The 19,765-nt window shown below is 37.7% G+C and overlaps 1 protein-coding gene and 1 pseudogene across 1 annotated transcript in view; both read right to left on the reverse strand.

The window, feature by feature from the left end:
- CNTLN (centlein) overlaps positions 1–19,765 on the reverse strand; it is a 269,496-nt gene that overhangs the window by 81,980 nt on the left and 167,751 nt on the right. The window contains exons 15-16 of the mRNA XM_058672438.1: positions 12,571–13,106; positions 4,450–4,627 (exon numbers count right to left, since the gene is read on the reverse strand). Of these exons, the coding sequence (XP_058528421.1) occupies positions 4,450–4,627; positions 12,571–13,106 (714 nt within the window). The remainder of the gene's footprint in view (positions 1–4,449; positions 4,628–12,570; positions 13,107–19,765) is intronic.
- Positions 2,505–3,777, reverse strand: LOC118759910 (RNA-binding motif protein, X-linked 2-like; annotated as a pseudogene).

Consider the following 19,765-nt stretch of genomic DNA (forward strand, 5'->3'; position numbering starts at 1 on the left):
CTCCTCAGTTTGCAGAGGTCTGTGCAGTGGATGGCATGCCCAGACACTCATGGAGGACACGACAACCAGTTCACTGAGGCCTGCACAGGATGTCTAGTACCATGGAGGGCAGAACAAAAAGAACAATAGAACAGCGCTCCTGGTCAAGGTTTGACAGTGAATATCTGGGCGAACAGAGACTTTACGGTAGACTATATTAGTAAACTGACATTGGAAGAATTGTCCAAACCTTGAAGCAACAAAAATCAACAGCATCTCAGAACTATGAAAAGCACTTAAGCAGTGCCCTCAGAACACGGGGATCCTGGTATGAGATCTGGTATGACATCTTTAAAACCTGGGTTCCAATACAGTGTTGTTGCTGGGAGCATCCCTCTTCCCTTCTCTCCATACTTTCTCCCATTACAAAAGGAGATTGGAAAGCGTTGTCTCATCTACTTTCCCCCATGGCTCAAGGCTCCCCACCCTAATTGGTGGTCCATATGGGCATGCCTCCCTCTCAACTATGTAACATCATCGAAAATAAAATGAGTTATTATTATTTTAAAAATAAATTAGGTATAAATTGCAATTCTTTTCAAAGACTCTAAAATATTAACATCTCCTTTCTTAAGATGTTTTTGAAGGGTCTCATTTGAACTTGTCTTCACAATCAGTTCTTAGGTCAGAAAGATCTCTTGGCACACAAAGTCATGCCAGACCTTAAATCTCAACAGTTTGGTGAGAAAACAGACAAAACATAATCCAGTTATGCTGCTTAGGAGGGGGCCTGGCAGGAGGCCTTTAGGGAGGTGTGATCTCAGAAGGTAATTTCTGGGAGAGGCTAGGCCACAAAAGCCTCAGTCAAGCCCTGCTGCTTTCTCTGTTTCCCACTTGCTACATGATCCTTCCCCTACAACAGCTTCACTAATACCATATATCACCCTCCTGAGGGTTCCAAACCCATGTGCCCTATCTGGTCTTGGGAATCTCCAGAACCACCAGTTAAAATAAGCTTTTCTCTCATCAGCTGTTTACTTCAGGTATTTTGTTATAGTAACAACAAGTTAACTCATACAGTGGCATACGTTTTGTAATTTTGTTAAGATTCAGTTGGTATTTGTGCCTGGCATGACAGCTTGGTGGCTAAAGTGTTTGCCTTGCACGTGCTAGGATCCCATATGGATGCCAGTTTGTATCCCAGCTGCACCACTTCCCTTCTAGCTCCCCACTTGTGATCTGGGAGAGCAGTGGAGGATGGTCCAAAGCCTTGGGACCCTGCATCCATATGGGATAGCCAGAAGAAGCTCCTGCATTCTGGTTTCAGATGGGCTCAGCTCCAGCAGTGGCAGCTATTTGGGGAGTGAATCAGTGGATGCAAGATCTTTCTCTGTATCTCCTCCTCTATGTAAATATGTTATCCCAATTAAAAAAAAAATCAATTGGTATTTAAAAGTCTGTCACATACTGAGACAGTCCAAAACAACTTCCAGTTGAATTACTAATACCAAGCACTAGACATGGTATTGAATTACCAGACCTAACATAAAAAATAATCTGGCTTCCCTAAAGTACTGCTGCTGATACAGAAATACAGAGAATTAACAAACCCCGAAACAAAGACATGTAGAGTCTATCTACAATTGCAATAAGAGAAACATTCTTAAAGGCCAATAAAGGAAGTAAAAGTTCAAGCGAAAAATAACTGACCAGCAAACATGATCAACAGCTTAGACAGCCATTTGTATTTGAGTCTCTTTACAAACATGAAGATGAATGTACCTTGAACAGTATTTAACAAAAGAAACCAAAAACAAAAAATACACCATGTAGATCCCACAAAGTTCAAAAATAGGAAAATCAGCCAAAATGCTAAGGAAGAAAAAGCCAGAACCAATTGCTTTAAAGTTAAGTGATCATCTTTGAGCTTAATGAAAGGTCCAATATTTTCTGAAAACACTTGCTACTGCGTGAATTTTAACATGAATTTTATGATTTCTAACAAGCACAATCTAAACAAAGTAGTTTATGTTCTTGCTATCTGAAAGACTTATGAGTACTTTTATTTAGAAACTCATTAAACAGATATACATTACTATAACTGAAGAAATTTTCTGCCAAACACCACCACGCAAAGTCAATGATTCTTTTTGTTTGTTTAAAGATTTATTTATTTTTATTTAAAAGTCAAATACACAGAAAGGATGAGAGACAGAGAGCAAGATCTTCCGTTCGATGACTCACTGCCCAAGTAGCCGCAATGGCTGGAGCTGAGCCGATCCAAAGTCAGGAACCAGGAGCCTCTTCCAGGTCTCCCACGTAGGTGCAGGGTCCCAAGGCTTTGAGTTGTTCTCAACTGCTTTTCCAGGTCACAAGCAGGGAGCTGGATGGGGAAGTGGGGGATCCCGGCATGTGCACGGTGAAGACTTTAGCGGCTAGGCTACTGCGCCTGCTGGGACTACATTTAGAAACATCTCATTTCCAGGTCTCTGGAGTTGTGGAGCTGGCCTCAGTGATGCCTGCCATCACTGGGATTGGAGGAGTCTGGCTTGCAGGACCCTTTTCTGCCGGGGTGATCGATCTGGGCTCCGATTTCTATTCCAATGGCTCTGGACTTCTGAATGCCCGTTATGCCAGCTCCAATGTTTGTCTCCACTTCATCCTTTGTCCCTATCCTGTTCCTTCAACCTCTGACCTCCTTCCTGCCAGACGACTGGTGCTTCAGTCTCTCCTCCTTTGGCTCCCTGGCTGGCTCCCCACCTCCTCCGCAGGTGGTGGTCCAGGTCATAGGAGCCCAGGGTAGTGCTCCGTGTCTGCCTGGCTTCTGACCTTTGGGCCTCCTCAGAGCTCTTGGCGTCCTCTGGCTTCTGGATTCTTCCTTTGTGGTCTTGCTTCTGGACAAGGAAGAGGTGGACACTTGCTCCACCTGCACCTCCTGGTCATGCTTCCCTTTTTTCTTTTTCTTTTTTTTTTGATTTTATCTTTTTTGTGTTTTTTGTGGAGGGGGGTTTCATCTTCAGAATCCTCAGATGCACTTGGGGAGGGGATCCTAACCCCACAGCCGCTTTCCTGGAGCTCTCTGGTCACCTCATCCATGTCCTCTGAGAACTTAGGCACCCTATAGTGAGCCACATGATCCACTCGAATGGTTCTTCCTTTAATCTTGATCCGATTAAAACTGTCAACAGCCAGAATTGTGCTCCTTTGGTCTTCATAGCAGAGGAAGCAGAAGCCTTGGGATTTTCCAGTCTTCTTGTAGCGCACGGGATTAATATTAACAACATCCCCATATGGCGAAGACACACAAATGATATCCCCTTCTGTTAGTTCATATTGAAGCCCTCCCAGCAAGATTCCGAGTGCCACGACGCCTGCTCCGCCACCCCGAGCTGGACATCCCGATCATTCAGCTTGCTGATGAGCTTCACCTTCGTTAACCATTCATCTTGTCAGCTTCGCTCTCAGCATCAAGGACTTGCCCGGTGAGGTTGCGTGGTACATGCATCAATTTCTTTAGCCGTTCCTTCTTCTGATGGCCAACTGTCTTGGGTTTAAGCCTGCCAGCAAGCTCCAAGTGCACCGAGAGTAAGGCAGCGGGCGGTGTTCTTGGGTCCAGGAACCAGCGGAGACAAGCTGATGAGGAATGTCTGCTTATTCAACACAAGGTCCTGGTTTTTAAAGGTTTAAGAAAAGGGAGGGTAGGAGGGCATTTTCAGGTAGTCCCTTCACCCAATGACACTGTGATTGCCTAAAAGGCACGCCTAATCCTGTTGACCTTCCAATCGTTTCAGAGATCATGTTCTGCATACAGGGTTGGAAGTTGTTCTTTATGCCAGGGCCGGTAAGCTCTAGGCCACGCCCACCAGGAGCAGCCAGAGACCCTGGGGTGATTTCCCACACATCTGGGCAGTGAGTCATACAAAATTCTATTTATCATATCACTCAGTTAGTAGGTGTTTAGCAAATAACTTTTGGTATGAAATTTATTTTGACTAATTAAAATAGACACTTGTTCCTTGAACACTTTCTATGATGTTCTGGCCAGATCTTAAAAATATTTTTTTCAAAAATTTGGTTTTAAACAATCCTATAGTTTATTTCAGGGGCAACCCAATTTTTGCCACAAAATAAAATGATCTACAGCATAAATAGGCAGAATTTTTTTCACTTTATATATTTTGTATATATGAAAATAATAATGACCTTATTGATACATTTATTTATGTCTTGCTGAGGTATAAATATCTGAAGATTTTTAATGAATGTAAATACTAGTACTTGAAAATGACTGGAAAGTTGGTATATTCACAACATACTTCAAAACAGACTTAGTTTTCAATGACTATTAACACTGTCAACAGGTACTCCATTAACATTTATCAGCACTAGCAGCATTTATTGATTAAATAATGAAACATGAGATAAAACAAAAAACATAGCTTACAAATGAGCAAATAATGTTTTATATACCTTGGAGGTCTTGCGATCCATGCTTGAATGTGTTTGTGCAATTTCTTTCCCTTGTACTTTGCTGTCTTTTATTTGGTCAGTTTCTTTCTGGTATCCTCCGTCTTCTATAGGACTTATTTTCTGAGATGTTTCCACAATAACTGTTCCCAGACTTTGAGAGCTCTGTTCAGAATCACTGCTTTGGGAAAAAGAAAATTGGCGATACAGAACCCAAGAAGAGTTTTTACACACATTTCCTTTTATTTCAAAAACAAATGATATTATACTGTAAATTTATACAGATGTCTTGACTTAGTAAGGAATTTACTGGTTTTAAATGTTAAAAAAGAAAAATTCGACAATATGTTTATAAAACCATAGAGTATTGTGAATTATAAAGTATTATATCCCTATTACATCTGTAGCATTTCCGCTAAGTGTAGACTCAGAAAACAAAGACTTTTCACTACTTGCTGAATCAGGACTGAAAGAATTAATGTCTCTAACAGTTTTTCCCTCATTTGAAAGAAAATTCAGATTTCCATGGCTTCCCCTCATTGAGTTCAGCATCATCCCTAAGGCCAGGTATCAGTGAATAAAAACACTAAAGGACGAGGTAGAAAATTTCCTGTCTTCATGTAAATTTTGGTAGTAAAGGTACAGAAAACCAGTAAGAAGAATAAGCATACTATATTATATATATGTATATATATATGATAAAGAAATAAAAAACAATTAACAATCCTCATCATTACTTTCAACCAAAAATCTTATTCAGCTACCCAATGAAAACTTTTCTTTGAAAGTCAGCACTGAAAGTCAAGAACCCAGATTATATTTTAAAATAGAAAAGCTAGGAGCCAATTCCAGAAAAGACCGGAACTTAATGAAAGTTCTTCAATCAAGTCAAGGCCTTGGCCACCATTACCTAAAGAAAGAGGCCAAGTGAAAAAGGCAGGGGCAGATCTGCGAGTTAGAGCAAAAAAATAGTACTGAGATTGAGCTGGTAATCAAGTTTTCCCTGGAAAGAAAAGTGTAGAACCTAATGGCTTCAAGGATAAAGCATACCAATCATTTAAAAAATTTATTTATTTATTCATTTCACTAGAAAAGCAGAGAGAGAAAAAAAGAGAGACAGGAAGGGAGAGATATTGCACCCATCTGCTGGTTCATTCCCCAAATGCCTGCAACACTCAGGCCTGGGTCAGGACAAAGCCAGGGATCAAGAATCCAATTCATGTGGATATCAGGGACCAAAGTATGTGAGTTATTACTGGCTGCCTCACAGGGTAAGTTTTAGCAAGAGGCTGAAATTGGAAATGGATCAAGACTTGAACCACAGCAATTCACTTAGGAATGTCCAAGCATGACACCAAACATCCATCAGGCTTTTAAGAATCAACACCAGTCTTCTTAAACTATTCCAAAGGACAGGAACCCCTTATAAAATCATTTTGAGGCTAAGATTATCTTGATACTAAGGCCACACAGACACAACAAAAAAATAAAACATAGACCAATATCCATGATGAGCACAAATCTAAAATTTCTCAACAGTATTACTGGAAAATCTGTTTCAAAAGCCTATTAAAAGTTCATTCATCATGATGAGGTGGAATTTGCCCAAGAGATGTCAGGATGTTTGAACATGCACAAATCAACAAACATAAAATATCACATGGTTGGGGGTGGGCATTGCAGTAAAGCAGATTATACCCACTTCTAATATCACAGTCGTGATCAGAGTCTTAGCTGTTCCACTTCTTATCTACACTTCTGCCAATTCATCCTAGCAGGCAGCAGATAATGGATCAAAGATTTAGGACCTTGTTACTGATGTAGTTCTGGGCTCCTATACTGGGTCTGTCCTAACCCTGACTATTTAAAGCTTTTGGAAAATGAACCAATGGATAGAAAAAAGTGTCTCTTTCTCTCTCTTTCCCATCCTTTCCCTCTTTCTCTCTTTTTTTCTGTGTGTGTGTATCTATCATCCTTCAGGAAAAAAAATAATGAATAAACATTTTGTTTTTAATTACTTGGCGAAAATGAAATAAAACAATTACGTAACCATCTCAAAAGATTCAGGGAAATCATTCAATAACATTAAATATCCATTCATAGTAAAAATCAAGTTAATTATAAGAGCCACAACCCTCAATAATCATAAAGAATAAAAATGACATACACAAAGTCAACCTTGTATCAAAGAAGGAAAAACTGGAAGCATCTCTTCTAAAGCCTAGAAGTTGACAAGAATGTTCAACTTGTATGAATGTTATTTCATACAATACTGGAAGATTTAGCTATATAGTAATCAGTCAAGAAAAAGAAATAAATAAGGCAGGCCTGGCACAGTAGCCTAGTGGCTAAAGTCCTCGCCTTGCACGCGCCAGGATCCCAAGTGGCTGTCAGTTATAATCCCTGCGGCCCTGCTTCCCATCCAGCTCCCTGGTTGTGGCATGGGAAAGCAGTATAGGACGGCCCAAGGCCTTGGGACCCTGCAAGCATGTTGGGATACCAAAAAGAATTTTGTGGCTCCTCATCAGCTCAGCTCCTGTCATTGCGGCCACCTGGGGAGTGAATCATCAGACAGATCTTCCTCTCTTTCTCTCCTCCTCTCTATATATCTGACTTTCCAATAGAAAAAATTAATCTTTAGAAAAAATAATTTAAAAATAAATAAAATCTTTTTTTAAAAAAGGCATACAAACAGTAAGGAAAGAGGAATTTAACTTTTCCTTGTTTGCAAGTGACCTGATTCCATGTATGAAAAGCACATACTCCACCTAAAACAACTATTAGAAGTGGGTGAGCTGGCTTCACCTGGACCAGCCCTAGATGTTGCAGTCATTTGGCAGTGAACCAGTGGATGGGAAGGCACACTCTCCCTCTTACATGCTCCCTTTCTTTCTCTTTCTCTGCCTTTCAAATAAATATACATAAAATTTTAAAAATAAATGTCAATATCAATATTGTCTTATATGTTGTAGATAAAATAAAAGCTGACCTGAATGTAGAATAGTGATTGTGACAGACTGGGAAGATTAGCGGGTAGGAATAAAAGCTGAACACTGAGTAACAGGTAATAAAACAGAATTAGATGGAAGAAGTAAGTCCCAGAGTTCTATGACGACACGATGTGAATACTGTATGTTTTGTTAAAAACTAGAAGAGAAGAGTTCAAAGGCTGTAAACATTAAGAAATGAAAAGGAAATGGAAATGTGAATTACATGATTTGAACAGTACATGCTATTTATATGAGCTAAAATATTTCATTGTACTAGCTATAGTTGATTCATGATTTGGCTCCTGAATTCATACAGGATTTTAAATCTGCAAGTAATAAAATAATGGTACTAAAATTATAGCAGCATAACACCATCATTGTATTTTTTAAATAATGATTTATTTATTTTTATTGAAAGGCAGATCTTCCATCCACTGGTTCATTCCCTAACTGGCTGCAATAGCTGTTCCAAAGCCAGGAGCCAGAAGCTTCTTCTGGATCTCACACAAAGTTGCAGGGTCCCCTCCCGGGCCATAAGCAGGGAGCTGAATGGGAAGTAGAGCAGCCAGGACACGAACCAGGGCCTATATGTGACCTTGGGGAGTACAAGGTGAGGATGTAGCCACTGAGCCATCGTGCCAGCCTCCACCCCAACCCCATTATTGTATTGGTTCAGGTTACTGAGGGCATACTATCAGAAGGTATTTCTGCAAGAGGGCTGATGATAATAGCCAAGGCTGTGCCCAGTCGCTGCCTCTGCTTCTGCTTGCCGTGTTGATTCTTCCTCTGCAAACCATCTACCAAAGGTCCAATACATCAGAGGCCAAGCCAACAGGGTCACCTCACTGTGTGAGGGGTCAGAAGGCACAGTAGGAGGTTAGGGTTTATGGTTCCTGGTGAAATTACTCAAAAATATAGAAGTGTATTCTCTCCATTTCTTAATACATTCTTTCTTAACACAATCCATTTCTTAACACATTCTTTCTTTGAGGAAAGACAGAGGGGCAGAATTAACATATCAATTTACCATCTCAGAAGGAGGAGTGACCCACACTAATCTCATCTCTGGGTCACTGCCAAAGGGATGGTTCTTTGATTCAGAATTAGGTACTTTTGTGAATAAATCTGTTTCTTGTCTTTTTTTCTTTTGTTTTCTTTTTTCTCTCTCTCTTTCTCTCTCTCTTTCTCTTTTTCCTTTGAGTAAATCCGTTGAGATGGTGTCTAACACCATCTCCACCAGCACATCAGGTTTCTCTTGGTATATATGGAGCTCCTTCCAGGAGCCCCCTTTCCCTTTTTTTTTCCTAAATAAATTCTGCTTTGCCAACTGGAATTGTCCACATGAAAATTCTTCTTTCATGTGAGGCAAGAAACCAGGTTGCTGCCGTGTTTCACGTGGAATTCACTACATTAGCTTGAATTTCCTTTCATAACTGTGAGTTAAATAAACCTTTTTCTCTTTAGAAGATTAGTTGCAGCAATAATTACAGTAATAATGAAACACTAATTGAAACACTAATGCATTATCCCAGAAAAAGTAATAGTATTACACTAACCCTAAATTTTAAAATCAAAAAAGAGAGGATATTAAAAATAGGGGATAAAAGCAAAATATGAGAAGCATGGAATAGGCTTTATGATTAAGACTTGAGCCTTCAGAGAACAAAAATGATATGACGCAGTCCTGAAGCAAGAAATAAAGATCAAATGTTATAAGTGACTTTAAAAATATTTTTGACTAAGAATAAAATGTATTTGTAGAAAAAGAATATTCAGAAATCACGAGCATATATGATGCATTTGGAAAAAAGTGATGAGGCAATAGCTAAATGACTTAATAACAGGAGATAATTCAGATATAAGCTATTAACTATTGAGACAAGAAAGTTATTTTTTTTTTCATACTTCTAAGCTGGGACCCCCTATAAAAAACTGATTAGTAGGACAAAAATGTATTAATTGGTTTATCACATCTAATAAATGGGAAGTATGCCAAAGTAAGTTCATAATAGTAGCTTAGAGATACAGGTTAGTTAGCATTTTCAATGAAGAACAATAAATTTGTATACAAGGTAAAAACCTTGATGCACAATGGACAGCAGATGTATGCGGTACATCTGGTACACTGGGCTGCTAACACTTAGCTGCTGACCTTAGGCAGGTATTGTGGTGCCCTCCCCAGTGATTGGCTTCTGTGTTTCCTGGTAGACAAAACAGTAGAGATGCTTTCGTATTGCCTCCAACTTGAATGAGAAAGGCAGAGAGCTTTTCTTAAATCTGCTTTTTCTTAATTGCCTTCAGTCCAAAATGATAATTATTGCAATATTAAATATTTTGGGATGGCATTTTTTGCTACTCTTTGTACAAATCTAGTTAATGCATTTATAGTCTGTGCTTTTGCCAAAGAAAGTTGACTTTTCTCATACTTCACTTTCCTAACAATACAAAAATTCTGTTTTTCTGTCTGAATGTATAAACATTTCCTGGTTGTTACCCATCACTGAATGGGCATGCTCTCGTAAGAATTATTCAACTATATGAAATAAATATTTAATGGGGTGATAATTATGCACTCTAGTATTATTTATTACATATGACTAAGTTCCATTTTTCTCAGTATCCGAACAACTTTCTTGTATCTTTGACTATGCAAAAGAAAAAAAAATAGAATCTTTTGACATCCCTAAATTTCCACTACATGGTTTTTAACTGAGAATTATTTACACCTGACTGATTACTAGAAGCGTGTTCTGTCAGACAGGAAATTTAACACTTAATCTTTATGGTAAAAAATTGAGTTTTACTGCTAAGTAACTTATGTGACAACTCTTATAACAGATATAATGAGATATATTTCATAATAGATATAGCCTTGTGCATATGCACTAATCTAGATGTTAGAATTGAATTATTATTTAACTTTTATGCATTTACTCATACATACATACTCACACATAAACTGTACCACTAAATTATGAATACTGTGATCATACCAAGAGGCTGAAACAAATTTGGTAACTTGAAACTTGAATATCCTTAATGACACATGAAGATATTTCAAAAAGTTCATATACAATGCACAATAAGAAAAATATTATATCAAAAAGTATTAATTTCATTTTCCAAGAACATGCTACATATCCTAATAAGTAAATACTTTGTATACTTTATTTCATCTCTAATTACTTTTGAGAAAAGGGAAAAAGAACCTGGGAAGAGATAACAAGGAAATGGAATGCAGATTTGGTCCTGCAGCTTTACCTGCATACATTTTTTTTTCTTGTGTGTGTTTTTATAAACCAGCTTGAGGACAAGGGGCTTGACCTGATGATAATTTAAAACAGTAGTTCCCAAATTTGTCTGCATACTAGAACCAACTGGGAAGCTTCAAAAAAAATTGCTAAAACCATAGCACATCCCCAAAGTTATAATTTATCTGGTCTGAAGTGTGGCCTGAGCTTTGGGATTATTATTAGAGCTCCAAGTGATTATAATATACAAACAAGCTTTGCTGCTCAGAAAATAATGCCCCAACTTATGGAAGTTTGACATACTGAATCCCTTAACCTAAAGAACTCTGCGTAGACTCAGAATCAAGCAAGATCCCTCTGGCCTTCTCCTGCCCTTCCGGCTTCTCGAAGCAAGTCACAGAAATGGAAATCCCTCTTTCCCAAGGCAAGTGATAGACACTATAGTACTTGTGTCTCCAGGGCAAGACATGACACTTAAAAGCATGGACTTCTCTCCCAACTTTCTGTGTAAGAACTAGCTACAAAGAAAATCTCTGACTTACCTTGTCTGACAGATTCTAAGACCTTCATTTTAGAAGGGGTCCTGTCTTACACATCTGAGAAGAAGGAATGTCTCATGCAAAGGCCAAGAAAACTGCTGAACAAACAGACCTTGCTGTCTCGCCCTTCATTAAATCATACCTTTTTTTTTTTATCGAACCACATTTTTACATGACTGTGTATTTCTAAATCGAACCTACGACAGGGAATGCTTTTTCAAATTCTTTCAGGCAATAATCTATTTCATGTAAATTTCTGATTAAATAAATCTTATATTCTTTTAGTTGATCAGGAATGACTCCAGGTAACACACTTCTGTCTCTACAATTTTTTGGAACCACATTTTAAAATAATTATAAAATCTCTCTGTAATTAAGAAAACTATCAATAGTTAAACTGAAAACAAAATGACTATTTGGGAGTTTAAAGACAACAGAAAACAACAACAAAGTAGGAATGAAATGAGAGAAAATATGTCATTACAAAACAAGACAGAATTTTTAAAACTATAGCAATTTAGACAATGTGTTAAGCAATTCTGGCAACACTGGATTTCCCCATTTTCTTGGCATAAAAAAAGATATATCTGTCATTCATTTGCCTTTGTTGTTTTACTGATGTGCTTCAAGTGCATATATGAATTACAGCCAGGGGTAAGAGAAAGAAATCTTACAGATTTTTTAGTATTCTCCTGTTGCCATTCACTAGGTGTTAAATAACTTAAGACTAGAAATCTGTATAACTTTAAAGAACTAATTTTTAACCACCATTCAATTAAAGTTAGTACAATGACTTTGCATAATACATACATGAAATAATTAGTGAAGATGGTTCTTAATTTAAAGGATGTTAAGCAGCTTGTAGACATCTGGTAACAAGCTGAAATGGGTCATTCAAAATTTATCTAACTAAATTAAGGGGGAAAAATGTTTCTCCTCCCAGGTTGGCATGTCACAAGATAACTAAACTGACTTAGTAGGCTTGCCTGGGAATCCTTAGCTGTCAGTGGTGAATATGCAAAGGGCCAGCAAATTAAATCAACCTGCCAAACTGTCAATTTCAAGCCTCATGACTGCATGAAAATAGCATCACTGGAAGAAATCAAGCATTGCCTTCTTTTGGGTTTCCTGGCACCTATTCAAATACTCATGCAGTTGTGGCTAATTTTGCATGCAAATTTCAGTCAATAAGCTCAGAACAAGACCTCCCAAGATATTTCAAAAGATCTGACAGTATTTTTTCTGAATACCAAATCGACAGTAGTTGAAATTCAATCTCCATTTGCCAGTACTTTACATATGCACAGTGTCCCCACCACAGAGTTAAGTTAATGAGAGCCTTACCTGCTTTCACTCACATCCTGCCAGCCGTCCTTGCTAGGGTCCTCAAACACATTGCTCATAACCTTGATGGAGTGATTGAGAACAGTGTGGTGACGACCCACGGAGCACTTTTTCTTGGCAGCTTTAAATTTAACCTTGGTAGTTGTTGTTTTACAATCACATTGCCCAGATCTCACTGCCATGGTAGCCAACTCAGACTGAGTTTTGTCGGCTGAATGGTAAGGATTCTCTGTTGGATTCATCAGCTCTTCATTTTCATTTCTCAATGCATCAGCTTCTGCTGCTTGTCTCCTTAGGGAAGTGACTTCTTTCTCCAGCTCACCGATTGTCACTTGAAGTTCTGTTTTGTCTTTTTCTATATCTTTACTCTCTTTTAGGAGCTGTTTTAGCTCCTTTTCTCTGGTGTCTGCTTCTTCTTGCTGTTGTTTTAAGAGGGATTTCAGGAAATCATTCTCTTGCATTAATTTTTTATTTCCCTCTTTCAATTTTCTCGATCTTTTCTCAAAAGATTTCAGCCGATTTTCCAACTCAATGACCTAAACAAAAGAGCTTGATTTATGCTTTTAAAAATACAAAACCATAATCTGCATTTTTAGTATCATTTCTAACTGATGAAAAAATTACATTTAGCACAAGGACAAAATAAATACAGCATATTTAATTCTTAAATAATTCTAAAGTGGCATAAAACAATACGTTCAAAAGTGCAATAATCTATTGAATAAAGGACAGAAGATAAAAGAATTCAAAATTCTATACAAAGTAACACAAAACTACACACAGCAATAACTTCAGTTTGCTGAGCTCCTAAGAAACTTGCCTATAATTTACTACAAAAATATGCATTTCTAGAGAAATGATAATTTATGCATAATGTTGAGCAATGCATAGATAAAATGCACTATTAGTTAATACTTTTCTTTAATTTTAATAATCAGGAAAAAGTAATGAATAAATAAATAACAACCAATTATTGAAGCATCTTTTTTCCCCCTTTAAGTTAGAAAAATTTGGGAACGATGTTGTAAAGCAGGTAAAGCTGCCACCTTCAACATCAACATCCCATATAAATACCAACTTGTGCTGCAGCTTCTGGACTTTAGCTCCAGCTCCGTGTATTGGCTGCTCTGCTTCTAATCCAGCTACCTGCTAATAAAAAGCATTGAAAGATAACTGAGTGTTTGGGCCTGTGCCACCCACGGGGGAGACCTGGATAAAGTTCCTGGGTCCAGTGCTGGCTATGGTAGTCCTCAGGGATAGGGGAAAAGAACCATCAGGTGGAAGTTCTTTTTGTAACTCAAAATAAATAAATTTAAGACGAAGTATAATGTTGGTAGGTAAGTGGTCCTTAGTTCTGTAAGGGCAAATGGAAACTGGATGACAAGAACAGAATAAGGAAAAGGGCACATAGGTTTATTTACCTGGAAAAGGGGGGAAGTCTGGTAAAATCACACCAGTGTGATTTCTTACTTGCTCACTATTAGAACCTTATATATCCCTTTTTCTAGGGGGAGGTAGAAAGGAAACTACAGATAATTTTTAAGGGAATGAAATGACTGGCTTTTTAAAGAAATTCAGTGGGTCTAGAGAACATACTGTGGCTTGGGACAGTGTTTGACCCCTAACATAGATGATAATCTGTGAATAATTCTTATGGACCAAAACAGAACACAATAATCTGTGACAGAAATCTTTCCAAATATGTTAACCTTCCTTGAGTTCACGAAAAGTCAGGGTCTAGGTCAGAGGAGCCATTCATTATTGGCAGGTGCAGTCTAAACTGAGGCAGATGAGGTCACCAGACAGAAAAGCTTACCCTGCACAGGGAGGGGGAGAAATAAGGGACAATCAGAAGAACTTCTATGATGCAGTGGGCTCTACGGCCTCTCAGAATGTTACAGTCCAAGATCTAACAATTTTGTTTTAAATTCAAAATATTTCAAGGTTACAAAAAATTTTTCCCTTTATTGCAGTAAGTAATATTCATGTAAGGCACAACAAAGCTAATAAATATTTCCTGACATCAAGGAATTTCAAAAACTATTTTGTAAAATTAAAATTTGTATACCTAATCTAACAAGAGCAAGCACTATTTTTTGTGAATGTTACTGTTTATGAGATAGTTTTATAAACATGAACTCAACAGATCATCAAAAACATGAGGTAAATTGACCAATACAAAGCTTTATAGAACAGAAAAAGAAAAAGGCAAAAGAGATAATGAAAGCTTAAATTACATACAAAGATAAACTGTTCTTGCTGTTAACTGGGCTTTAAGGTTCAGGATTCTACAGTTTCTACTATCCCAAAAGCTGTTGGAGAAAGAAGAGTTATCCACAAATATAGGGAAAATGAATAAAGAATTAGAATGAAGAACGAACCAGGGATATCCCAGAAATTCAACTGATTGAAAATTATATGGGTTCGTTTTTTACTTTCAAAACAAAATTATTCAAATAAACATTTCAGATGTGTTGACGTCTGCACTGGTATAAATCGTTGCGTTCCCTCAAATACTCATGTATTAAAAACTTATCGGGCCTGGAACAGTAGCCTAGTGGCTAAAGTCCTTGGCTTGAATGCGCCGGGATCCCATATGGGCACCAGTTCTAATCCTGGCAGCTCCGCTTCCCATCCAACTCCCTGCTTGTGGCCTGGGAAAGCAGTCAAGGATGGCCCAAAGCCTTCAGACCCTGCACCCACATGAGAGACCTGGAGAAAGTTGCTGGCTCCTGGCTTTGGATCTGCGCAGCACAGCCATTGTGTTCACTTGGAGAGTGAATCATGGGATGGAAGATCTTTCTCTCTGTCTCTCCTCCTCTCTGTATATCTGACTTTCCAATAAAAATAAATAAATCTTAAAAGAAAAAACCAAAAAACTAATCACCTATGTGGCGGTATTTAGGAGGTAGGGCTTTTAACGAGTAACGTCAGAAGAACCCTCATGAATGAGATGCATGTCCTTGTAAGAGATCACAAAGACCCAGCCAGCTCTTAAATCATGTGAGGCCACAGTACAGAGGAGCACCAGATCTCAGGCTCGAAGTAGACATCACATTTGTGAGTACCCTGACTTTGAACATCTTGGCCTCATTATTATAAGAAATAAATTTCTATTGTTTATAAGCTATTCAGAACGCTGGTATTTAGTTATAGCAGCCTGGAAGGACTACGATCACAATCAATGATTTAAAGAAACATTATAGAAATGCATGTGTCAAATTTATGCATGTTTTTAACATTTCCACTTACTGATCTTTGACTTGTGAAGGTGTAAACTGTTTCCTTAATATGGGTTTCAGCCATCTTTGATTTATGTATCCTTATGCGCACTTACTCTTTTGAGTTCAACTCCCTTCATTTAATTCAACAGTGGTTTACTGACTGGCTATTCCACCCTGGGGCAGGGATATTTCCCAACACAATATGAAGAATCTCATCTAATTTTAATTGCTTCTATTCCACAGTATAATATACTTACCTACTATGGGACCTATGTTCTTATGGGACATATTTTTGACCTGAGCATAAACTTATAATTTTCACCAAACTATTGATGACCTGGTGTATTTCTGTGAAAGAGATTCTACTGTTCCTTCTCATTGCAAACACTTTATTGGAGAGCTGGAAAATGTGATAAAAAATGTTGTTCAAGAAAACATACAGGACTTCTTCCAGTTCACTTTATCTCTGAATTTTATTATCGTTTCATAAAAGGATTACTCCACACAAATAAGGAATATCACTTCTTTATATACTCTCAGTTGCTCTCAGTGGATCTTTAAATCACTATCCAAACAGTATACTTTCCATAAATTAATTTCATTTCCATAGTGGAGTGAGTAGAACAGACTTTTTATTTTTAATATGTATTTTGTGCAAGTAAGCAATTAAACTGTTGTTTAATTTGTTTTGACAGAGGTGGTATTAGAATATTAAGAAGAAGCAATGTGATCTTCAGGAAATGCAATTTTGAGTCAGATATGTATCTTCCAGCTCTAGCTGACTTAGGTGATAAAATACTTAAACTTTATATCTGTGAAATGGGAATATTAATACTTGCCAGTTCATTATATTAAGTATGATAGTAAACCAGAGTTCCTCACAGGCTGCTTGTCCTAAAAAAATTATTATTATTACTGTTTTCATTATTTCTACTCTTTTGAAAAAAAAGCTTATTTTTCTCTACTTGTAGATGAAGCAAGAGATAGAGAGGTGGGTAAGAGGGGAAAAGGCGAAGAGAAAGGAAGAGATGTCTTTCATCCACTGGTTTATTCCCCCAATTCCCCAAAAAACCAGGAGCCCAGAACTCCAATGGGTCTTCCATGTGAGTTGAAGGGGCACAAGCACTCAAGTCATCATTTTCTGCCTCAGAGGATGCATTGCCAGAAACCTGGATGAGAAGCGCAGCCCATGGGACTTAAGCCAGGTACTTCTACGTGGAAGCCAGAAGAGCCAGTCTACTGCTTATCTTAATGTTCTAGAACATTAATAAGAATAATAAATGCAAAAACAATTCTTAAACTTGAGACTTCAAATCTGGGAGTTATCTTTTCCCCCACTCTTTTGACTAAAACTCATGTAAGTTTCTGTATAATTCCTGGAAGTCTTAGCTATGTGGGAGGTCAGAATACTAAATCCTCCAAGTATAGCACACACACATGCTGAGTCCTTTAAATCAAAGGGCACTCAAGAGCTTCAGTAACATGGTTTCTCTGACCCTCCTCCATGCTGCATCTCCTTACCACCTTGCTCCTACAATGTGATCATACATCTAGAATTCCTCTTCCCGAAGCTGTGTCACTGAAACCGAAATATATCTCGAGCAGAAGAAACTGCTAGAATCTACAAAGATCTCTCTTTTCCTTCCTTTGTTCTGCCCTATGCCCAATGGTAAAGGATGCAGTGAAAGGCCAAGAGTGTGAGCACACAGGCCTTGCTGGCTTTCTCTCCACAGTCTCCTACATTATATGACATCTGTTAGTAAAATCACTTTTCTGCATGATTGGCCATTCTCCGTCAAAACTATCATTAAAACAGAAAGCTCCCACAGGATTAGAAAGTCTTCATTTCTGAAATTACAGAAGGGTATACATTTTTATCTTAACTGAGATAAGTCAGGGATATTTTTAAATTTAAAATTAAAATCATGAGTATTTTATCATTTTATTATGTTATTATGGTAGAGCTATAGTCATGATCACATAAAACCTGGATTAAGTAAATCTGCTGTTTTTCTGTCGTTATCTATCTTGTGCTATATGAATGTCAGCTGTGACCCTTATGACACGTGATGAATTATATCATATTTTTCTGCCCTAACTGGGAAAACTGAACATGTACCTTTAAGGTCTAATGTGTTTATATTTTAACATAAGAACTGGAAACAAGTATTTGTATTTAAGTACAAGATTGAGATGAATGGTAACACAAAGAGATTACTTCTGAAGCATTTGGGGTAGAAAGTTTACAGCACCTACTGAAGTATCATTCATTATTTACTCTCAAAACTTGTCAGACTGATGATCAGCCTCTAAAAATAGATAGCAGGTGAACCGTTGGCGCAACAGTGCCTCACTGGGACACCTGCATCCATACCGGAGTGCCTGGGTTCAAGATGCAGCTCTATTTCTGTTACTATAAACACTGAAAGGCAGCAGCTGAGGATTTCTCAAGTAGATGGGTCCCTGGCACACATGTGGAAGAACTGGACTGAGTTCTGAGCTCTTGGATTTGCCTAGATCCAGACGTTATGGGCATTTGGGGAGTCAGAATTTATTCCTCCCTTCCTTCTCTGTTTCTGTTGGTTTTTCTTTTCTTTCTTATTCTCCTTCTCCTCCTTCTCCTTCTTCTTCCTCAATTAAATTATTTATTTGAAAGGCAGAGAAAGAGAGAGAAATTGATCTAAGGTAGAGAAAAAGAGAGAAACGGATCCTAAACTTTATGGTTCACTCCCCAGATTGCTGAATCTGCCAGAACTGGGTCAGGGTAAAACCTGGGACCTGAAACTTCTTCCTGGTCTCCCACATGGCTTAAGGGCCCAAACTCTTTGACCATCTTCTACTGCTCTCACAGGTGTAGTAGCAGAGCGCTGTATCAGAAATAGAGGAGATAGGACAGGAACTATCACCTCAATGGGATGTCAATATTACAGGTAATGGCATGACCCACTATGCCACAATGCTGGCCTCCCTCTCTGTATTTCAAATAAATTTAAAAAAATCTTAAAATAAAAAAGGTAAATTTCAACATATGTTTAAAAACAAAAGTCTGGGAATTGTTAAAGGCATTAGGATTAAGCGTTGTAAATCAGTTCACATTCCTATTTTTCCTTTAGTACTGCACATTTAAAATAATTTATCGAATGAAAATACTTGACACTGCCACGTGTGCCTATTAGCTTCTTAAGACTGCTATAACAAAGTACCACAAAGTGAATGGCTCAAACAACTGAAAATTATTTTCTTACAGTTTACAAGCCTAGAAATCAAACATCAAGGCATCAGTAGATGGCATTTCTTTTAAGGCCTGTCTTGCTGTCTTGTAAATGACAAAACTTTTCATTTTGTCTTTACAGAGTATCAAGGCATCAGTAGATTGCATTTAAGGCCTGTCTTGCTGTCTTGTAAATGACAAAACTTTTCATTTTGTCTTTACAGAGTCTTCCTCTCTGTGTGTATCTGTGTCCTAATTTCTTTTCCCAAAAAGGACATCAGTCATACTGAATTAGGGCTCAACCTCATTCTATTTTAATGATCTCTTTAAATATCCTACTTCTTAATATAGTGACTTTCTAAAATACTGGTGATTAGGTAATCAACATAAATGTGGGTTGGGGGTATGTAATTCAGTCCAAAAAAGTCTGAAATGTTAATACATTATTTGAAAATAACCTACATATGTTTCACTTCGAGCACACAGAACAGTTTCCATCTTGCTATTGTCTTTTAAATACATTTTGCATAAATGAATGAAAATATTTAAAACAAGGAAACTGAAACATGAGAAACCATGACTGATATACTAGGTTAACATAGAAAAACTAGTATAAAAATCATTTGTGTTGATTTTTCAGCATTTAAGGAGAGTTCTGGATTCATCACTGTAGTAGTCACTTATGGTAGTTTAAATAAGACACTGAATTTATTTAGGATTTCTATCCAAAGGCCATAGATAGTTACAAAGTATTACATAT

Source organism: Ochotona princeps, chromosome 14 (assembly GCF_030435755.1).
Source record: "Ochotona princeps isolate mOchPri1 chromosome 14, mOchPri1.hap1, whole genome shotgun sequence".
NCBI classification, from domain to species: Eukaryota; Metazoa; Chordata; class Mammalia; order Lagomorpha; family Ochotonidae; genus Ochotona; species Ochotona princeps.